Source organism: Corapipo altera, unplaced genomic scaffold, assembly GCF_003945725.1.
Source record: "Corapipo altera isolate COAL_440 unplaced genomic scaffold, ASM394572v1 104, whole genome shotgun sequence".
Taxonomy (NCBI): domain Eukaryota; kingdom Metazoa; phylum Chordata; class Aves; order Passeriformes; family Pipridae; genus Corapipo; species Corapipo altera.
In genome coordinates this window covers 678,084-697,813 of record NW_020884920.1, presented here as the reverse complement: position 1 = coordinate 697,813, position 19,730 = coordinate 678,084, and the positions used below count along the sequence as shown (strand labels likewise).

The 19,730-nt window shown below is 41.5% G+C and overlaps 1 protein-coding gene across 1 annotated transcript; it reads right to left on the bottom strand.

The window, feature by feature from the left end:
• Positions 1–533: 533 nt before the first annotated feature.
• Positions 534–11,101, bottom strand: NPTX2 (neuronal pentraxin 2). Its single transcript, XM_027656662.1, has 5 exons — positions 10,562–11,101; positions 9,013–9,229; positions 5,410–5,654; positions 3,550–3,729; positions 534–2,170 (listed from the first exon to the last, which is right to left on the bottom strand). The coding sequence occupies exons 1-5, from the start codon at positions 11,006–11,008 to the stop codon at positions 1,943–1,945; spliced, it is 1,317 nt and encodes a 438-aa protein (XP_027512463.1). The 5' UTR covers positions 11,009–11,101; the 3' UTR covers positions 534–1,942.
• Between the last annotated feature and the right edge of the window lie 8,629 nt (positions 11,102–19,730).

Genomic DNA, 19,730 nt, shown 5'->3' with positions numbered 1-19,730 from the left:
GATAACTGGGTTTGCTGTCAGACCCCATGGACACAACCCTCTACAGCCAGCACAGGTACAGGGCCTCTGCTCTCACCCTGCAACAAGTCATCTGTGGTAACAGATCTTTTCTCACTGGTTTGGGACACTTGTGTTGCCTACAACCACTACTATCACCCAGGAGGGATCACTTCCAGTTTCTCACAACTGTAAAAATAAATATGAACCTGCATTCTGTATCCCATCCCACTCCAGTGGAGCTGCTGGATCCCAGGCTGGAGACCAGGGCCTAGGAGAGAGCAGCAGGAGGAGGTAGAGCTCAGCTGGACCTTCAGGCACCCACCACAGCCAAATGGAGAGACCTTCTCACCAGCTAAGGTTCCACTGAGTCCCCCCTTCTTTGGTTGAAGATTGAGATTTAAGGAATTTAGGGAATAAAGAAAACTTCTTACAAGTCTGTATTTCTACCAGTCTAGGGAGACAGTAGCTGAACTCAGAGCAGCTATGAAAGAGAATATTCAGTGTCTTATGTGACTATAAAGGAATTAAGAGACTCATTTTACAGTGCATTTTAATTAAAAGTTCATTATAAGAATTTTCTTTTAAGAACAGCATACTACATATTCATGGAAATATGTAACTTTACCCTACAAATGGGACTGTCACCATATTATTCTTACAATTCAAACATATGAAAAATAAAATATGATATTTAGCTTTATAAATTCCCCCTCCCCCCCCTTTAAATCCTTTTTCTTTTAAATAACAAAAGTATTAACTCTTTCCCAGTACAGTGCATTTGCTATCTGCGAGCCACAAACCAAGTAGTCACATCAATGCCAAGGAAACAGCAACATTATTTGCAAAATATTGAGAGAAAATGATAAAAAAATATAGTAGTCAGCCCAGTGCTTACAGAAGAGACAGTCAACAAGAATTGAAAAAGCAGCACATTTTCATATTACATAGGACCATCATAATAACATATAAACCAGTGCAGAAGACTTATGCTGGAAAAATATGTAGCAATTCTCAGCAAGCAGAAACTGAACTTTGGCACTTGCTCATAAAAAGGCCTTTCAAAGCAAAACAAAACAGAAATTCACTTAATCACAGCTTGTATATTTAAAAAAATAAAGACATTGACTAAAGCAAGAGAAACAATAGAGAAAAGTTTACAAGCCAGGTCACTAGGAAGTCAGTACATTCAGCCTACAGAAAATACAAGTACAATCTTTCATCCATCCATCTACACTGGGATCCTGGCTAGCAAAGGACAGAGGCTTTGGGACAGAACCTCACCTGAAGCATCTCTACTTCAATGGAGCTGTGCTGATTAAACAGCCCTTTCTTCACATTGAACTGGTACAACGTGTCTCAAATACATCCCTCTTTGTCATAAAATAAGGATTTTTAATCTGCAAATTAAAAAGCAAGAGCCTTGCACTCAGACAGTGGCTGTTCTGCTCTACCCACAGTTGCACCATAACCACTGCAGTGTAAGGATTAAGTGATTTCTTTTAAAAAGGGCTAAAAAAGAATGGCTTTGATTCAAAGGGGAGACAATAGACTGGAAGGAAGGATCCACACTTAGCCTGTTGATCCTGGTGCCCTGACAGCACCTCCCATTCTCAGCAGTACTACAGTGAACATGTGCAGGGCTGTTCTCCCTCCCTGCAGAACTCATGGACTAAGCTTGGGCCCAACCAAAAGGCTGTGCAGGCCAAAGCATATTTTTGGATCAGGCCACAGGAAAGCCAGGGCTGCTCTAGTCAAGAAGTGCTCCTTTCATGGTCAGGCTCAACCCTGAACTAGCAGCTCTCTTTGCACTGAGGCAGTTTATTCAATGTTTTATTCTTTTGAGGAGTTAAGATCAGGGAAGGGCAGAGAGAAAAACAAGTGCTTGAGATTGCACAGAAGATTGTCCTACTAAAGGGGGCACTTGAATGGGAAATAATCACAGCTATAAATCTAGCAGACGCTCTTCACAAGTCTCCACAGGCCATTTAGTAGCACCTCCAAACACATCAACGTTGTTATCGACCCAGGGGATGATGTTGCCAGGCATGTTGATGGAGCAGTTAGCAATATTCATGATGTCTTCAGCTTTTAAGACCCTGTCCCATATATTGAACTGGCTCATCTCCCCAACGAAGGCTTGAGTTGCATCAAATCTTCCTCCCACTGTGTCCTTTAGGCACACAAGAGTTAGGATTAGATGAGAAGGTTATTTTGGCATTTTCTTCAAATTTGAAGTCCCTCCCCACCCAGACACTGCTAGAAGGAGGTGCAGAGTTAGGTCACAGAGATTAACAAATTCAAGCTTCTAGAAGAGGTACATGGAACAAGACATTCTATGGAACAGTTACAAGCTCCAATCTGAATTGTGTCAAAACAACTGAAGTCAAACAGTGGTGACTGCACAACATCCCAAAAGGGCAACACATAACCAACCCTCCCCCTGGGCAGTAGAGCTGGAAGGTAGCTTTAAATATTGAGGCTAATTTAGGAGATATTATGCAAGCTTGGCACAGGACAATTTCAGCAAGAACTGCAAAGATGTGTCAGATTATACCAAAAACTTCATGGCTATAAGTGTAACCACAGCCCTTGACCAACTGGCTACAGGGACTCTGAGATGGGATCTTTGGATCTAAATACACAGCTTGGGCTGGTTGTACCAAATGAGTGACTCCAACTACCACTGGACAAGCCTAGAAGTGTTTGCTTGCTCCATCCACTACTCAAGGACAGAAATCACACATTTTTGTGATCACACTAACACGGAACTGATAGCACAGGACAGAACCAGGCACAGTGCAGGCAAATGGCAGGAGAGTTAGAGAAAACCTGCCAAACACTTTGTATGAGCTGGAGCATCTGCTGTGCAGAGTGGGTTAGGATACTGAGCTTACCATTCCATCATTTATGCCATGGGTAAGTATCTACTGAAATCAATATCAAGACAAAACTAATTTCTCTTTGCCCCACTGAGAATCTGGGAACCTTGAAGAAAGGCTATTTCTTGCTACTCATTATAATATCTTTTTTTTGGTATATGTATAATATAGGTAGAGAAAAACCATGAAGCCAAGAGCCACACAATTCATAGAAAATTGTTTACCAAGTGTTAACTAGAAAAGCAAGATTCAAAATCCTTTGGGTTTTTTCTATATTCAAAAGGACTTAACCTCATAATACTTTCTGTTCGCAGTACTAATATTCAAACTTTATTAGCATTTGCATTAGGAGAGTTATTTACCTACACCTTTAATGAGAAACCAAATGTCTGATTTTGAGTTTGTCTCTGACTTCAGGCTCATTTTTAAAGTAAACATCAAATTCTGAATGGCTGACAGTCTCCACTTCTCTAAAAATTTGTTACATACCTGAAAGCCTGCAGAGATCACCCTCACAGACACACTGTGTGTTGTTTTACACTGTGTGTGGTTTCAGTCTTTTTGATACTGTATCTACAACAGGGCCAAGTGTTTAACTGAGAAAATCTGTTCGTTTGGGGAGTTTTGATTTTATTTTTCTTTAAACCCTGGAACACTGTCACTCACTCACCTGTTCCTGACCCAGGATCAAGACACCTCCAGGTTTAATTGGATGCCAAGGAGCAAGATTCTCCCCAGTGCCAAGCTTCTCTCCATCCTGAAAAGCCTCCCACATTCCATCTCTGGTTGTCCAAGTTATGCAGATATGATGCCATTTTCCATCACTAATGAAGAGAGGGAGCTGAGCAACCTACAAAAAACAGAGTAAACATGTGGCAAACCAAGTCCACCAGTTCAAGCCCAACATCTAAAAAGGGACAGTATTTACTCTGTCCTCAGAAACAAAAACTTCAGGGACAAAAGTTGGTCCACATCTTTCTACTTTGTCCCAATCTCCTGTGTTCGGGAACACAGCTATGCTTTTTATTGTAGACGTGAGTCTGTGATTCATCTCAAATTAAATGACACAAGACCAGTGTCTAAGCTGCTACCATATAATCATAAAATGCTTTAGGTTGGAAAATCCCTCTAAGATCCCCAAGTCCAACCATTAATCCAGCACTGCCAAGGCCACCACTAAACCCCATCCCCAAGTGCCACATCTGCATGTCTTTTAAATACCTCCTGGGATAGTGGCTCCACCACTGCCCTGGGCAGCCTGTGCCAATGCTTGACAACCCTTTTGGTGAAGAAATTTCTCTGAATATTCAATCTAAACCTGCAGCCGTTTCCTCTTGTCCTGTTGCTCGTTACTTGGGAAAAGAGACCAACCCCCATCCTACACATTAATCTGTGGCATTTGTTGTTTAAATCTCAGTGCTCAGTCATTACTTTCCATCCAGTCCTCATGTTAATTTTTCTCTTAAATTCTGGAGGCTGCCAACACCATCTGACAAAGGGATCTGCTTGCTCCCGTTAAACTTGTGGGAACAGTTAATTAGGGCTCACAACAAGGAGGAATTATGCTCCTTTAGGAATTTGATCTGAAAACTTACTCAGCAACATAAAGACACAAATGCAATGGGCTATGGAGCAGTTGTGATCTGTGAGGAAAAAAAGCCTCACAGAATATTGATAGTACCAACATAACATTGAAGAGAAAAAGTTATTGCTAAAGACAAGGCTCAAGTTCCCTTCTATTCCACAAACCATTAAAAATAATTGGCTTATTGATTTGTGAGGATGATGGGATTGTTAAAAGCCCTTAACCGGCCACATGACAAACCACCTGAGCTGTGCTGTACACCTGTAAACACCTGATCCCTCAGAGAGCAGTGAGTTACTAGGAAACCTAACTGAATGTGTGGAGAAAGTAAGGATCTATAATCTGCTTTAATGCCAAGTTTCTATGGGTCTTGTTTTCTTCAAGTCTCCTTCTGCAGCTTGTCAAAAACCATCAGTGGTATGAAATAGAGACAATTGCTGTTTTTTGTACAAAAAGTCTGAAAACATTGTATTTAAACTGGTATTTGGTCACTAGGCATAACAACAGCAGACACAATTATGTGCCTTTTGCTCTCTATCTTCTGCAAAATTCATTTTAGCATATCTAACTTCTGCAATTAGAAATTCTACAATTACTATTAGAAATACTGCAACTGACTTAGATCTCACAGGTGTTGCAATAGTGTGGCTTCAAATATGGTTTCTGCTTCATAAAACCAAAAAAGAAGACAAGATCTGCTAGTAAATTCAGACAACACACCTGAGTGCGTGCACACCTAGATGTGATGCTGCTTTGTCACACCACACAAATATTTGTACCATTTGACCTCTTTTTTTATGAACTTGCAATGAGTAAATGAACAACAGACAGACATTGCAATCTCAAAGGCTTCTCTCAGAGAGAAGGAAAGAGTTAGTAGAGAGGAACCAAGGAGTCAGGCCTTATTCTGGTTATGTAGACAGTAAAAATTTAGTTAATTCTCACCTTATCATTAATTAGCAATTCAATTGGATTATTCCCCCATTCTATGAGGACAATTTCATTAGCTTGCCCAGGAACAGCATATGAGAATGGAGTGCCAATTCCAGGAGAAGCACTTGATCTCAGCCACAAGCACACAGTGAAAGCGTAGAGCTCTGGCAGCGTCTTCTTGATCTTCCCATACAAGTAGTTTGTGCGGAGAGGGAGGGAGACCTTGAATTCATCAGGTGACTTAAATGCACTGTTACCTGGAATCACATTGAGGAAGAAAAACCTTTAACATTAAGCTAAACAACGTATCTGTAATTCAGGTCAAGACACGATTTAATTTATATTGAGAATCCTTGGAACTTCAAGCACCTTAGAGAGGTACAGAAAAAAAGTACTGGAGTAGTATTGCTGAATGTTGATTTTGCAGCACATAAAAATACAGTTAGATTTTATCCACACCATGCTAATTATTGGGTTTATTTCTCCTGCTCACTTAGAGCAAGAGAATATACGGCAGTCAATCTTCATCACCTGGTTCATGGCTGGAGGCCTGCCTATTTCAAGCAATTCGAACTGGTTTAAAAGATATTTACTCTTACTAAAATGGATCATCTATGCTCATTATTAAAGCATCACAGTACTTCAAAACTAGGATTTCTTTTCCTACTACTGCTACACAAGCAGCAAGGAGCAGCATTCCCATTTTAAGATCTCAGACTGACACTCATTTTGAGTGGCCAATCTGAAAAGGTAACATAGTCCAGAAAGCAGCTAAATTCAGTAGAACTGATTCTGTCCCATCAATTAATCAGGACATGGTCTGAACAGTTCAAAGTGACTTGAATTAAAGATGCAATATCAAGTTATGAACTATTAAAATATTAAACATTTGATTTAATATAAAAGCAGAAGTTAGTATTTAGCTTTTTTAAAAGACATGATAAAACCAGTGAGATATTCCAGATCTCCTTATGAAATTGAGAACCCTTGAGACCAAAACTTTCTGAACTTGCAATACTCTGTATCATGCAGTTTCTGTATACTTCTGATGTAGTCACCTACAAATAACTTTCTAGAATGAAGAATTAGGAAATAAAACCCACCAGTCCTGCAGTAATGTTACCCTTAGGTTTTTAGCAACCTGTTCTTCTGAGCTCCACTCATTTCCTTCACTCACATTCCTGAAACAAATTCAGTCCCCTTGCCAAACTTCACACACTAATCCAAATGAAGAGCTGCTGTTACAAAAGCTTTCCACGATTCTCATATGGATTTTTTAAACCATTGGCATTCTCTCAGTTTCCATTCTCAGAAGCAACTGAAGTGTTTTGGCTGCATTTTTCCCAGAATGAGGGGGTGGGAGAAGAATGAGTTTCTCTTTTGCTTGCATCTGTCTTGAAGACTTGCAGAGCAAACCCTGAAATATTCTAAATTCTAAGCAAAAAAAAGATCAGGGTCTTAGGGCTAATGATGAGCAACCTCCACTAGGCTGGTAACACCACTCTCTCATAGAAAAATAGAAACATACTCCATTAAGAGCATTAATTGCTCTATGAAAAAGCCTTCAGAAATCAATAATGCGTTGAAAAAGAACAAACAATATTCAGCTTTTTTTGTGTGTATTTCAGTTAGTTCTCATGACTTGAAAGCATCCATAACTCGAAATGATAACAAGGTCCTCATAGTCTGGGCAATGGACACATGCACAGAAGAAGACAATCCTTTTCCTAAGGAATCTCTATTTTTGGACTAGATGGGCAAGAAATACTGTTATTCCCTTTTAGAGATGGAGAAAATAGGTTTAGACAGTGACCTGTTCATGTGTCCAGCAAAGCCAGGAATCACACTGAAGTCCAGGCACTACCAGGTGCAGGATTATTTCTCCTACGTCATCTACCGCTCTCAATAGAGAAAACTGGTGAAGGAATGACCAGGAGACTTTGGGAATCACAACAGTTGTACAAGCTTCAAACTCTTCTGCCCCACTGGTAACTAAAAGAGCTGTCACAATTAGAGATAAAGAAATCCAAAGTTCATAGTTTCACCTCATAAGGTTAGGTTTTTTGTCAATCTATTTAGTCTCGGGACAATGAGGAACTTATGACACTCTAGTTGTCAGGAAGAGATGCTGAATAATACTGCATTTTAAAGAAATGTACAATAGAAATACTATTTTCAAAAGAGGTCATATGAAATATTGCCTGTGTTTAATCTACAATAAAAGTAAATTCTGGGATCATTATTACCCTCACTTTGATTTGACAAAGGAACCAGAACAGTTAAGCTGCACAGTAATAGAGAGCAAATTACACAACTAAAAGAAAGATTGTCTTGGTCCTGTCCCAAATTCTTCACTTCCCTGGAGACTTAAGACAGCCCTCACCCCCCACACAAAAAATAAAGGTGGGAACAGGCTATTTTTAGCTTGACTAAATTACACATTCTTGTTCTCCCACCACTCCCTTTCTCTTTCTGATGACTTACTGCTATGAGTCACATCTTTCAGAAACAGGGAATATACTTGACACATGAGACATTAACAGGCCACTAATTCTCCATAAACTTAGTTGCAGGTTATGCTTTATCTTGGCTCTCAGGAAATACTAAAAGACAGAGCCAGTAGAAGATCTCTTCTTGCTCCTTCCATTTTCCCCTCCTTCACACTTTTTAAATGAAACAAGAATAGATACAGTATTACACAAATGGCTCCATTAGGCTGCATTTTTAAATTCATGACATAGGTATGTTTATACCATTTTGAAAGCATGTCCATTAGGCTGCTTTTAAGCAGAGAGCTATTCACCTTGGAAAATCATTTAAGGATGGGGCAGGGATATTTACTGGCACTCTAATCCTGCACAGTCCACTCTATTCGTGTACACAGCCAATACTGACAGTTCTGTGCTTTAGCTCCCTTCCACAGGCATTTGTGATTCAAATAAACAGACTCTACTCAAGCATAGAGATCTCTGTAATAATTAACCCAAATACCAGAGTGAATGAGTAGGATTACGAGAGTGTCCCCCAGTGGACCGTGTGTAATCTACTGCAAACTCCAAAGGCTGCAAGCTTAGGATAGGGCACAATACAAGTATCTGCAGTTACCCCAAGTCATAACCAGCAACTAAAGGAAAGACCACCAACAATACTTCCAAAAGCAGCAGGAAACAATTCTGGTATAAAATGTCATTCATTACCTCAAAGGCAGTTGTGCTCATTAAATTGAGCCTATACGATTTTCAGTCCAAATAAAGAAAGGCAGCTCTATTTAGATGCTTGACATTACATAGCTATTTACACTCATGTCATGTCATACTTCTTATTTCCACTTGCCTCCCTACAGATCTTTCCATCCCACAAACACTAAGAGTTTTATCTTAACCACCCACACATGCCAAATTAAGAGACAGGAAGCCAAAGCCATGCAACAGCCTGTCAAGCAAGAAGCCTGCGACAAAAGAAAAAGAGAATGTAAGTATTTGCTCTGTCACCCACTATTCAGTCCAGCACCTTAATGTCTTTCCCTTAAGGCCCACATTCAGTCTACTGCACTGGAAGGAGAGAGTAAACAAAATTAATCAGCATGGGGGAGTGTTTAAATTCTGGGCAGATTACCTTTTTCTAATTCAGACACTCTTTCTAGCAGCGCATTCAGGGCTGACTCTGTCTTCTGCCGATGGGCTGATGTCTCGTTATGGAGCAAAGACTTCTCATCCTCCAGCTCAGCCACTTTGCTCAGCAGTTGGCGTTCCAGGTCTCCAAGCCTCCGCTGGAGCATCTCCCGGAGGTCACTCGGCAGTGCAGCATAGGACACGTTGGCTCGGAGTTGGTGCTTTAGGGGAAAGGAGAAGAAAAAAAAGAATTGTCATTTCTGACAGAGAAACTGTGAAATGCAGATATGTTCCCGACTCAAAGGGAAGAAAGCAAGATCATGGAGCTCTCCGGCAAGTACAAAAGAGGCATTGCTTTTTAGCACTTGTCATATTCAGTGCTTTTATCAGTACTGTAGCTAAACAGGTCCTGAAACAAAAGGAGGCTTCCAGCACTTCATATGAAGGAGCCTTCATACATTTAAGTTCAATAAAATCAATGTAGGGAGCAGGTCTGATGCACTTCCATTTATATGTGCACATGTGGCACATCAGTCAATTTTTTGTTTACTCACTGTAAGTGGCATGGCCAAGACAAGTAAAGAGAAAAACTATCACTTCTTTTTAAATAAAAAATTAATCCACTTTGAGAGCAAATTCACCAAATGAAAGTCTCCTCAGTTTGGTTTGTACAGTAAAGAAGTCAGATGCTCTTTATATCAACTGTAAGTATTAACCAGTGAAAGTATTTTTATTAAAACTGAAAAAAAAGGCACCTCACGCTCTCTCAAATAACACTGGTATCTTTAAGGACAAGAATAAACAAATGGTTCCACCTACCATGTTATTCTAGCACAGCTTTTCTTCTACAACCCTAAAAAGAATGCTTAGGAAAGTAATAGTAACAAAAGGATGTTATACTACCAGATCATTCAAAACTACTTGCAAAGCAGCCCGGTCCTCACAGAACAGGCTTTAGGAAGTTACCACCTGCACATCACCACTGACTATTTGGAGGGCAGCAGGAGGACACGAGTGTAGCTTTCAGGGTGTGAAAAGCAAAACAACATCCGGCACAAATCCTGTGGGAATCACCTGTATAAAACATTTCCATGAATGCCACTCAAAATATGGTCTCTCTCCAAAGGCTCATGGAAATCACTTATCGGTGGGCTTGGACCAAATCCTCTTTCTGTCCAGAGGTGTACAGAATCAGGTTCTTTTTATTCTATGTCAGCTCTAAATACATCATCTTATCTGCACAATCTGCCCAACACAATCTCCTCATCTCCACTGCTCTGTTCAGCACCATATGCCGAGCTCTTACTGCCCAAGGCGTCAGCTTTGTACCTCAAACCCCAATGAAGTCACATCCCCAGAAAGAGAGATTTAGACATATTAATACAGAAACTAAGCTATGATAAGCAGGGAAACCATAATCTCCCCCACGCAGTGGGAGAGCACGTTCAAGAGGAGCCCTTTAGGTTCTTTACCACTACAGAGAGCAGATAAATAACCAGAAGAACACGACAAGCAGCCACCGCCAGACGTGAAGAGGCTTTGCCCGGCCCTACCTCCAGGTTCTCCAGCCGGTCCTTCAGGGTCTGCATGGTGCGGCTCAGCTGGTCGATGACCTGCGCCGGGTCCCGCGGCAGGTCGCCCATCGTGTCCTTGCCCTTGCCCACCTCGTTCTTCCACGCGGACTTGCCGTCGGCGCCCTCGCAGCGGCTGAGCTTGCCGGTGAGCTCCCGGATGGCCTCCCGCTGGCTCCCGATGGTCTCCTTCTGCTGCAGGACGGTCTCCCGCAGCTGCAGCACCGTGGCTTTGAGCTCCTCCTCGGGGGGCAGCGCGCCGCCCTGCATGGGCACGGGAGGCAGCGGGCAGCCCGCGCCCGCCGCGTCCAGCGGCAGCGACGTGCACACGAAGCGGCTGCCGGGGGGGCTCTCCTGCTCGCCGGCCGGCGACCCCCGCCCGCCCGCCGCCGCTACGGCGAGCAGGAGCCCGGCGGCCACGAGCAGCATCGCGGCTGGCGAGCGGGGCGGCGGCCGAGCGGCGGTGGCAGGAGCGGGTCCCGCCGCCCCGTCCGGTCCGTCCCGTCCCGCTCCCTCACACGCCGCTCCCGCGCCCGCCGCCGAGCCGCCGTTTTTATAGACAGCGCGCGGGGGGGGCGGGGCCCGGCTCGCGCCGCGAGCGCTGGTTGGCTGCGAACGGCGATGACGCGAGGGGGCGGGGCCGGGGCGCTGGCCGGGCCCGGGGGCGACCCGGGAGCGGCGGGACCTGGGAGCGCCGGGATGGGCCATGTCCGGCCCGGCTGGGCCAGCGCCGCCCGGAGCTTCTCCCCGTGCCCAGCCTGAACCTCTCTGGCTCCTGCTGACACCGCTTCTCCCTTGTTCTCGCACCGCGCAGCGCCCCGTGGTCTCTGCTGGCTCCGCTCCAGCTCGTCGATGTGTTTCTTGTATTGAAGAGGTCAAAACTGGACACGGAATCTCCGTGTGGTCCGGACAGTACCGAGCAGAGGGATCGTCGCTTCCCCTGCACCGGCTGGCTGCACTTGCCTGGGATACGGCCCGGAGCATCTCTTTGCCGTCACAAAAACGGGATCAATTCAAGCTACACGTCGGCGTTAACACTTACGGTGGAGGGGAAAGGGACAGGAACGTCTTAAGAAGCATCATCAGAAAATTTTGTAGAATACCATAAAACTACTGTTGGACCATAAGACCACTGACGTTTTAGCAATATTGTTTGTGGCATCTGATATTTTCAGTGCTGATCAGTTTATCTACTTGAATTACTTTCACTTTATTTGCTTGAATTACTTTCACTTTAAATTTATAATCCATGAAGGCTCCTATATTTTTCCAAGTGCCATAAAAACATCAACCGAACAGTTCTTGCAAACTTCTTATGTATTAATTTCTTCTTAGATGTGCAATGAAAACTCTTACCTCCACTGGAAAAAGCAGAGAAACAATTTCCTTATGCATCAGCAGAGGCTGCTCTTAGGACTCCCAAACCTTTGAGTAGAAGTTCAGATTTTTAGAAAATTTATATATGGAAATGACATTTTACCATACGATAGTAGCTCTTGCAGTGAAACACATAACTTTAAAAATAATTATGAATAAAAATAAGGAATAGAGAATATGTAATTGAAGATAGTTTTAGCTTTTTTTCAGTTAGCATGAGAATTGTTTTGTTACAGAAGGAGTTAGCAAGCTTCCAGGAGTGTGCACTGCAGGAATAGTTAAATGTGATTGCTTCGTGAAGTCCAGTTTGTTTGTTCAAGTCCTCCAGCGATGTCCTGTTTGAAGTCACACTACTCAAAGCCAACTGCAGCCACTGTTAAACCGCACAAGTGAGATGCAGCTCCCGTTGCTTATTCAGGGGAAGAGAACCCCGAGGGCGGAGGAGTTCAAAAGGCGACTCGAAGCTCCGATTTCTGTCAGAACTCCCTTTGTCTGGAAACCAGATCTCAGGAGACTCTGCTGCTTCCCGGCTGAATGAAAACGTACCCACTCAGGTACGGAGGCTGTGACTAATGCCTGCTTAGACATTTCACTCCCATGGAAATCAGGATCATATCCGGCTCAACCACTTTGCTGATTAAGATCCTGGATGCTGCAATGAGGAGGACCATGCCAGCACATGAGCTACATCTCACCTATCGACACAGGTCCACAAAAGTCCAAGAAATATTAAAGCTTATACAGAATAATGTACCAGAATTTTTGCTGTACATGTAAGATTAATCAGTCACATCTCTATCACATTACATCTCATTTCTCCCAAATTTCATGTGAAGTGGTTTGAAAAAAAAAATAAAATAATTGTAAAATGCTGGATTTACATGTCATTAAGGCCCTCCACGCTACTGTAGGACAACAGAAGTCTGTTGCTTTTATACAGCTTGATTCCATCCTCTATAATATGGATTGTGATGGTATCCTGTGAAAATAACCTCACATTACTTCAAAATAAACTTCAAAATTCTGATCTGGATTTTAAAACCCACTTAACAAGTCAGAACTGTTCCCAAATAGATTTTGATCCAATGCATGACAGTGATAAAGGCATTGCTTCCTTTTAAATTCAAGCAATGTATAGCTTCAAGGTTTCCCTTAATTATAGATAGATTTTTGTCATGATCTGTTATTCAGGCAAGCTGAGAAGTAATACAAGCAGCAGCAAGCAATAAACATCTGACTTCCAGAGTTCTGTAACATATATGGTGGTAAATTGCTCATGACAACAAAAGTGTTGTCCTTTATTACTATACTGTTTCTTCTTGACAGGGGCGGTCAGTAAAACAGGAAAGAATCCCAACAAAGACACTCAGAAACGTCAGTTATCACACACAAAAAATGGGGTATAAAAGTGGAGGACATGCAGAAAGGCTTCCTGACACTCTCAATATTTTGCTATGATACTTCAGTGATTTCACAGTTAAAAGGAGGAGATTGTCCTGCTCTGCTCTGCACGGGTGGGGCCTCTCCTCCAGTGCTGTGTGCTGTTTTGGGCACCACAAGGTAGGAAAGACATTAAGGTGTTAGAGAGGGTCCAAAGGAGGGCCATGAAGATGGGGAAGGGCCTTAGGGGAAGCTGTGTGAGGAGCGGCTGAGGACACTCAGTGTGTTCATCTGGAGGAGACTGAGGGGAGACCTCGCTGCAGGTACAACTTCCTCGGGAGGGGCAGAGGAGGGGCAGGCACTGAGCTCTGCTCTGTGGGGACCAGGGACAGGACTCGAGGGAATGGCCTGAATTTGTGTCAGGGCAGGTTTAGGTTGGATATTAGAAAAAGGATCTTCCCCCAGAGGGTGGTTGGGCACTGACCAGGCTCCCCAGGGAAGGGGTCAGAGCACCAAGGCTGACAGAGCTCAAGTGTTTGGGCAACAATCTCAAGCACCTGGTGGGATTCTTGGGGCTGCCCTGTGCAGGGCCAGGAGCTGGACTTTGATGATCCCTCTGAGTCTCCTCCAGATCAGGACATTCTATGATTCTATGAACCCAAACAACATGAATTACCCTGCTTTACCCCACTTGCAGACTCTGAGACCTAAATTTAATGCATGTAATAATTTATTGAAACACTTTTGGTGGCTGTAGGCAGTGTTTTTTCATGTTGAAGGCCATATAACTCTTCATTTGAGTGACTGGCATGCAGCAGTACATTATCATAAATAATAAATCATTAAAATTTTTAGAAAGTCTGTCATTTTTACATCAATATGTCACGTGTTAAGGCATAAGCAAGCTGAATACTTGATCACTCAAGATGTTTTAAAAAGGAGGGGTTTTTTTCCTTATGACCAAGATGAACAGCTCATAGGCACTGAGATATTTCACTGTAGCATAAAAGTCAGTTGGGGTAAAGGGGAAAGCACAGAGAGTACAGACAACTCACTGTTGCATTTGAGAGGTTTTTAAAACTTCCTGGTTCTGTGGCTGTCAGGCAGCCTAGTGTGTCAGCAGCCCACAGAATGGATTTTTAATTTTTAATTTGGCTTTGACAGTTTCTGGTGCCTTCAAAAAGGCTTTCTTCTCTTTGGAAACAGCATTTGCATGCTCGCTGCTGCCTGTGGTATCTAACACTGCAACTTCAGTGCCTGTGTAAAATATATTTGGGTTCTCGATGAGACAAAGGGTTTGTGTTTAGGATGAAGGTCTGGAATTCAGGAGATCTGCCATAAAACTTTGCTAACACACATCTGTCTGGCCACTATCACTAACACATCTTGCAAAAATTTCTAATTAAATTAGGAAACTGTGCCTCATTTTTGAGATGTAGCTTGAGCACATGAAAGGCAGTGTAGAAGTGACTTGAGATGAAAGATTGGCATCTTATTTTCTTGATACTTCAGGTTTGCTCCACTCATTATTGCCCACATATTCAGTGAAATATTGGTCTAATTATCTGAAAGGCCCAACTTAGACCTAGAGAAACAGGCGTAGATCCTTTTTATAGGTGATTTAGAAATTCAGGCCTTATTGTAATGGAAGTTAAACGTTTAATTGCCTAGAGAAATTTCCAATTCTGTCCAACTCTGTCAGAAAGCAGGGACATTTGAAAAAAAACCTCTGATTTCTCTAAACCTCTCTAGCATTTCTCATATTATAAACTCACATCAGGCAGAAGTCATATGTCTGTGGATCACAATGACACTTGATGCTTATTATTTGTGTTTATATACACTAGGTATATAATCTAGGTTATACTAGATTATTTCATCCATTTGCTTCCAAGAAAATGCTACTTGGGCTGCCATTTACAACATCCAGAAGTTAAAAAAATAAATACATAGTTTGAGTAATTCCTTAAGTATCACTGTCAAAAGCCCACCAATTTCACTTCCATCATAACAAGTTTAGCTATTTACTATATAACTATTTAGCCATTTACTCTATTAACTATAAAACTATTCACCAGCAATGAAGCCTGAAATGATAAACTCTGTTTAGTATCCTTCTTAATATGTTTCCTGAAGTAATCAGATGTGATCTGACTCTTTATTTATTGATGTCTACTTCTGACTGCATAAAAGTCTCCTGGCTATTGATTAGAGATGTGCCACATAACTGAACTCCAAAAGTTTTAAGTGTGTTCCAAGAAACTCAGTATCTGGCAAGTATTAACACCAGGAAATTTAGGGGGGAAGAGAGGTAATTAACCAGTTACAGGAAAAGAAATATGAAACTTGGGTTTGCCTTCAAAAGTTAAAAGTCACAGCATCCAGGGATATTGTAGCATGAGGATTTTGTTCAACATACTTTAGGTGTGCTTAATATTCTCATCTTATATAGTTTTTATGGATAAAATACAGATAGAATATTAGAAGAAGCCAATCATTAAGAGATATACTCCCTTTTCCTAGGCTGAAATCATAAATGAAAAATGTATTCCCTTTTAAGTCAATAGGAATTTTGCCATTGATCTGAATAAATTCAGGATTTCACTAGATCATTTAAATGATACATCACTTTTCAGAGAATCATTAATTTGGATGATCTTCCTTCCAGCAGAAGGAAGACAGAACTCACTGTAGAGGTACTCACTGTAAAAACTAACTTTGTCAGAGAGAGTCACTGCAGGAACTTTCAAAGAACATCAGACACTTGAAAGAGAGCTCACTGCCTCCAGTATTCCCATATGCTGCTGGTGAACACAGGACACGAACAGGAGATTTTTTGGGAATACACACAAGCTGCCTGTCACCCTGACACTAATCACCAACCAGAGACACAGCAGGGCAGTCACTGCAGGACCTGTTCCCTTCCTGGTATTCTACAGACATTTAGCCCAAAATGCCAGGCTTAGGAATGCATTTTAGAAGTCCAATAGGTTAGTTGTACAGAGAACAAACCCTGAGAGCTTCACATTTATTACTCAATTATTATTAACACTTATCTCCCTGAAACTGTGTGAATTTTGGCCAATTCCAAGAGCAAGACAAATCACAGAATTTGGCTAGGGTTATGCAAAATATATGTCAACGTATTATGAAGTCAGCATATATATAAAATTTATTGCAGTGTATCAAATGCTTTTACCTTCTCAGATCTGGATATTTATTGCACAAGTTGCTTTTCAGACTTCTAAGCCCACTTAAATTTGGTGTCTTTGAAAAAGTAAGATGCTACTGTGAAAAGACCTAATATCACACTTCTTTCTGTGGCACGTGAGATGCATTTCCTCTCTGCAGACTCCATTAGCACCACTTCCCACATAGACCAAAATTCTCAGTGCAGGAGCTGAAATGCATTAAACTCCACTGCAGGTGTCTCAGTGTTTTGCACAGAAGGAGGATAAAGCACCTCCTGTTATATCTCCAAATACTGAAGTATGCATAATTATTACAGTCTACACTTGGCCTTTTCATGGTTTTCTGGAGTCAATAAGCTTTTTGGAGTCCCTTGAAATCCTTCCAGTCCTACAAACTTTGAAGTCCAGTAGCAGGTGAATAATTTCCCTGTTGCTGGGCAGGAAATTGTGTCCCTTAACCAGATAGTTCACTGTCATGATAGTATTGGCAAGTTCTTTTTTCTTTCCATGACACAGTTACATGAACCACAAATACATGTTTGTCTCAGTCATTCATATCTCTGCACATGTGTACTCACACTCACAGACATACATCAAATTAACTATATTTTTGAAGATACCCCACCAGAAATACACACTTGGATCTAGTGGTAGGATTTACAGAATAGAATGTTATGTACCCACTTTGTGACAAAGAAAGAGAGAAAAGAATACATGAGAGATTAGAAATCCAGGACAAAAGGCAGAACATCTTTCAGTGCCTTTCCATTACAGAGCATTACTATAGAAGCAGCTCTGTCTTTCATGTCAGTGAGGTGGTTTCTCAATTCTGTCTGGAGCAGAGCGATGACCTTGAGTTCTCCCACCAGGGATTTCCCTTCTCCTCTCGCTATTTTTGTGTCTCACCCTGTGGCTGACAATTAGAAATGCTATTATGTCTTGACCCATATGACATGTGAAATGCCAAAGCACCAGGTGTTCTGGGATGATGTAAAGTCACCTCAATGGGTTTCATCTCAAGTTCTAATGAGTGTGACAACATAACGATCCATGGAGAGGCTCCGTAGAGTTCTGGGAGGCCAAGGGGGAAAAAAAAGTCATTGTCTGTGGAGGTAGTTTTTGCAAGAAACTAGAATGCACACAGATGGAAGCTGGAGGAAGACTGACACAGAGATGACAAAATAAAGAATTTGGAGATTAATTTATTTACACCAGCAGTTAGACTGGGAGGTGTTTGGGCTTTCCTGTAATCAATAGCAGCTCCACTATTGACCCCTGTAGGACATTTCATCCCCTGGCTCTGGTAAAGGTTATTTGCACTAAGAGGTACTTGTGGGTGAGGAGAGTTAATCAGCCCAAATCTTTTTAGATTTTAACTGTCAAAAATGCATTTACTTGTCATTGTACTAATTCTATCTGGCCAGGCTGCAATCATACTTTAAGCAGCATAGCTCTAAACAATCTTATTTGATTTTAATGCTCATAACAGATTCACCTTACCCTTCCTGCTGCTTGCCTAGTTCCATTGTGATTTAACCTGTTATCTTTTCACCCTTTTAAATTACAAGATCTTGGGGGAAGTGATTGGCTATTTTCTATGTGTTTTGTAGTACTCAGCTAATTCCCCATTGATATAATATTCAAATGTATTGTAGTGATATTACTCCCATCTATATTTTCATTGTCTAATATCTGAATTCACTGGTAATTTTACATTTAATTGCTGTGTTCAGTATCTTTTACATGGTATGCCATTATGAAATGATCTCACAGACTAAATTTCTTTCTTTGCAGACTGATAGATATTCATCAGAAAACATATACCAAAATAGCAGTAATGCAGTGTTAAAATTTTCAGTCCTTTGCATTTAAATGCTTAGCAATATTTCAGGTATTATTACATGAATGGCATTAAATTAATTCATTTTTGAAACAAATCTCATTTCAATGTTTTTGTTCTTGTCAAAAATGTGCAGTTGCAAATTAGATTTCATTTTCAAATAAAATGGAAAAGGCTTTGCCTATAGATCCTTAATGTTCAGCCTGTGAAAAATAAGGTGGACTATGAAAGAGCATGTTCTACATCCGTACTGTGCCTCAGCCAGTCTGAACAAAGGTCTAATGAGTCTCTGAACAGTGTGAAAAATATCACAGATTGTCTGAGTAGCTGACTGTAGGGCAGGCAAAAATCCTATTTGTCTAGATTTGATTGAAACTCGAGTTAACTGTCAGTGCCCACACAAACTGGAAAGACAGGATTAAAGGCCGGAGAGACATTAACAGGAGAAACGTTGTACATCTGCTTTGGCAGATGATTTTCGCACTTCACAGGTTTAAACAGAGATCACTTTTGCAGCAGTTCTTATGAAGCAAAACCCCTTCCAAATGAAATTATTAAAAAACAACTGAGGATTAAAGGAGCAAAATCTAAGATCTCGTAAAACTATCCCAGATGTCAATAGTAATATAAGCAAAGATAAAGGAGAGCACTTACATTCAAATTTTCAAGATGATTAGGTGTCTGTACATCAAAATCCAATCAGGTTGTACAATGCTAAGGGCCTTAGTCACCTTTTTTTTTCCCCTGAATCATTAAACAGATACCAAACCAATTTTTATTTGTGATTATGGGAGTATAATAATACTTTATAGTCTGTGAAAATTGTAAAAGTGGGACTGAATCATCTTAGCTCTTTCTGCTTGTAACATGACTTCAGCCACATACCTGCCAAAAATTATGGCTTGAAGTTACCCAGCCCATGTGAGCTGATACATGGGGCTGTTTTAGTCTGGATCAATGGCAAATAATTCAATACAGAGCCACTGAACTACCACAGCCAAATTAGTCAAGGAATTTCTTTTCTGTTGTTTGATCTGATAACAGGCTTAGTGTCAGCACTGCTCAAGGAAATGCTCCAGGTCCGAATGTGTAAGTTCAAATCCTGATCCTGGGTTGTGTTGCCAGAGCCCACAGTCAGAGCAACAGGAACAGAGTATGAAGCTGTTTGAGCTGGGAAGTCAAAAGCATTAGGCACAGTAGTGGTCACCAGTTACAGATGGGCCTGACTTGATGTCCCATCACCTTGCTGTGAAGAGATGAGTGAAATTCTTAAAACCAGGAGGAGATTTTGGAATCTCTTCCCTAATATGGGAAGAAATGGCAAATATTTAGTTTTCTGCAAGAATATTTTCAACCTTTTTTT

Coding starts and splice junctions, on each gene's coding strand:
- NPTX2 (XM_027656662.1), bottom strand. CDS start 11,008: ATGCTGCTCGTGGCCGCCGGGCTCCTGCTCGCCGTAGCGGCGGCGGGC. Junction 5,655..9,012: donor AGTGTCTGAATTAGAAAAAG/GTAATCTGCCCA, acceptor ATGTGATTCCAG/GTAACAGTGCATTTAAGTCA. Junction 3,730..5,409: donor AATTGCTAATTAATGATAAG/GTGAGAATTAAC, acceptor TGTTTTTTGTAG/GTTGCTCAGCTCCCTCTCTT.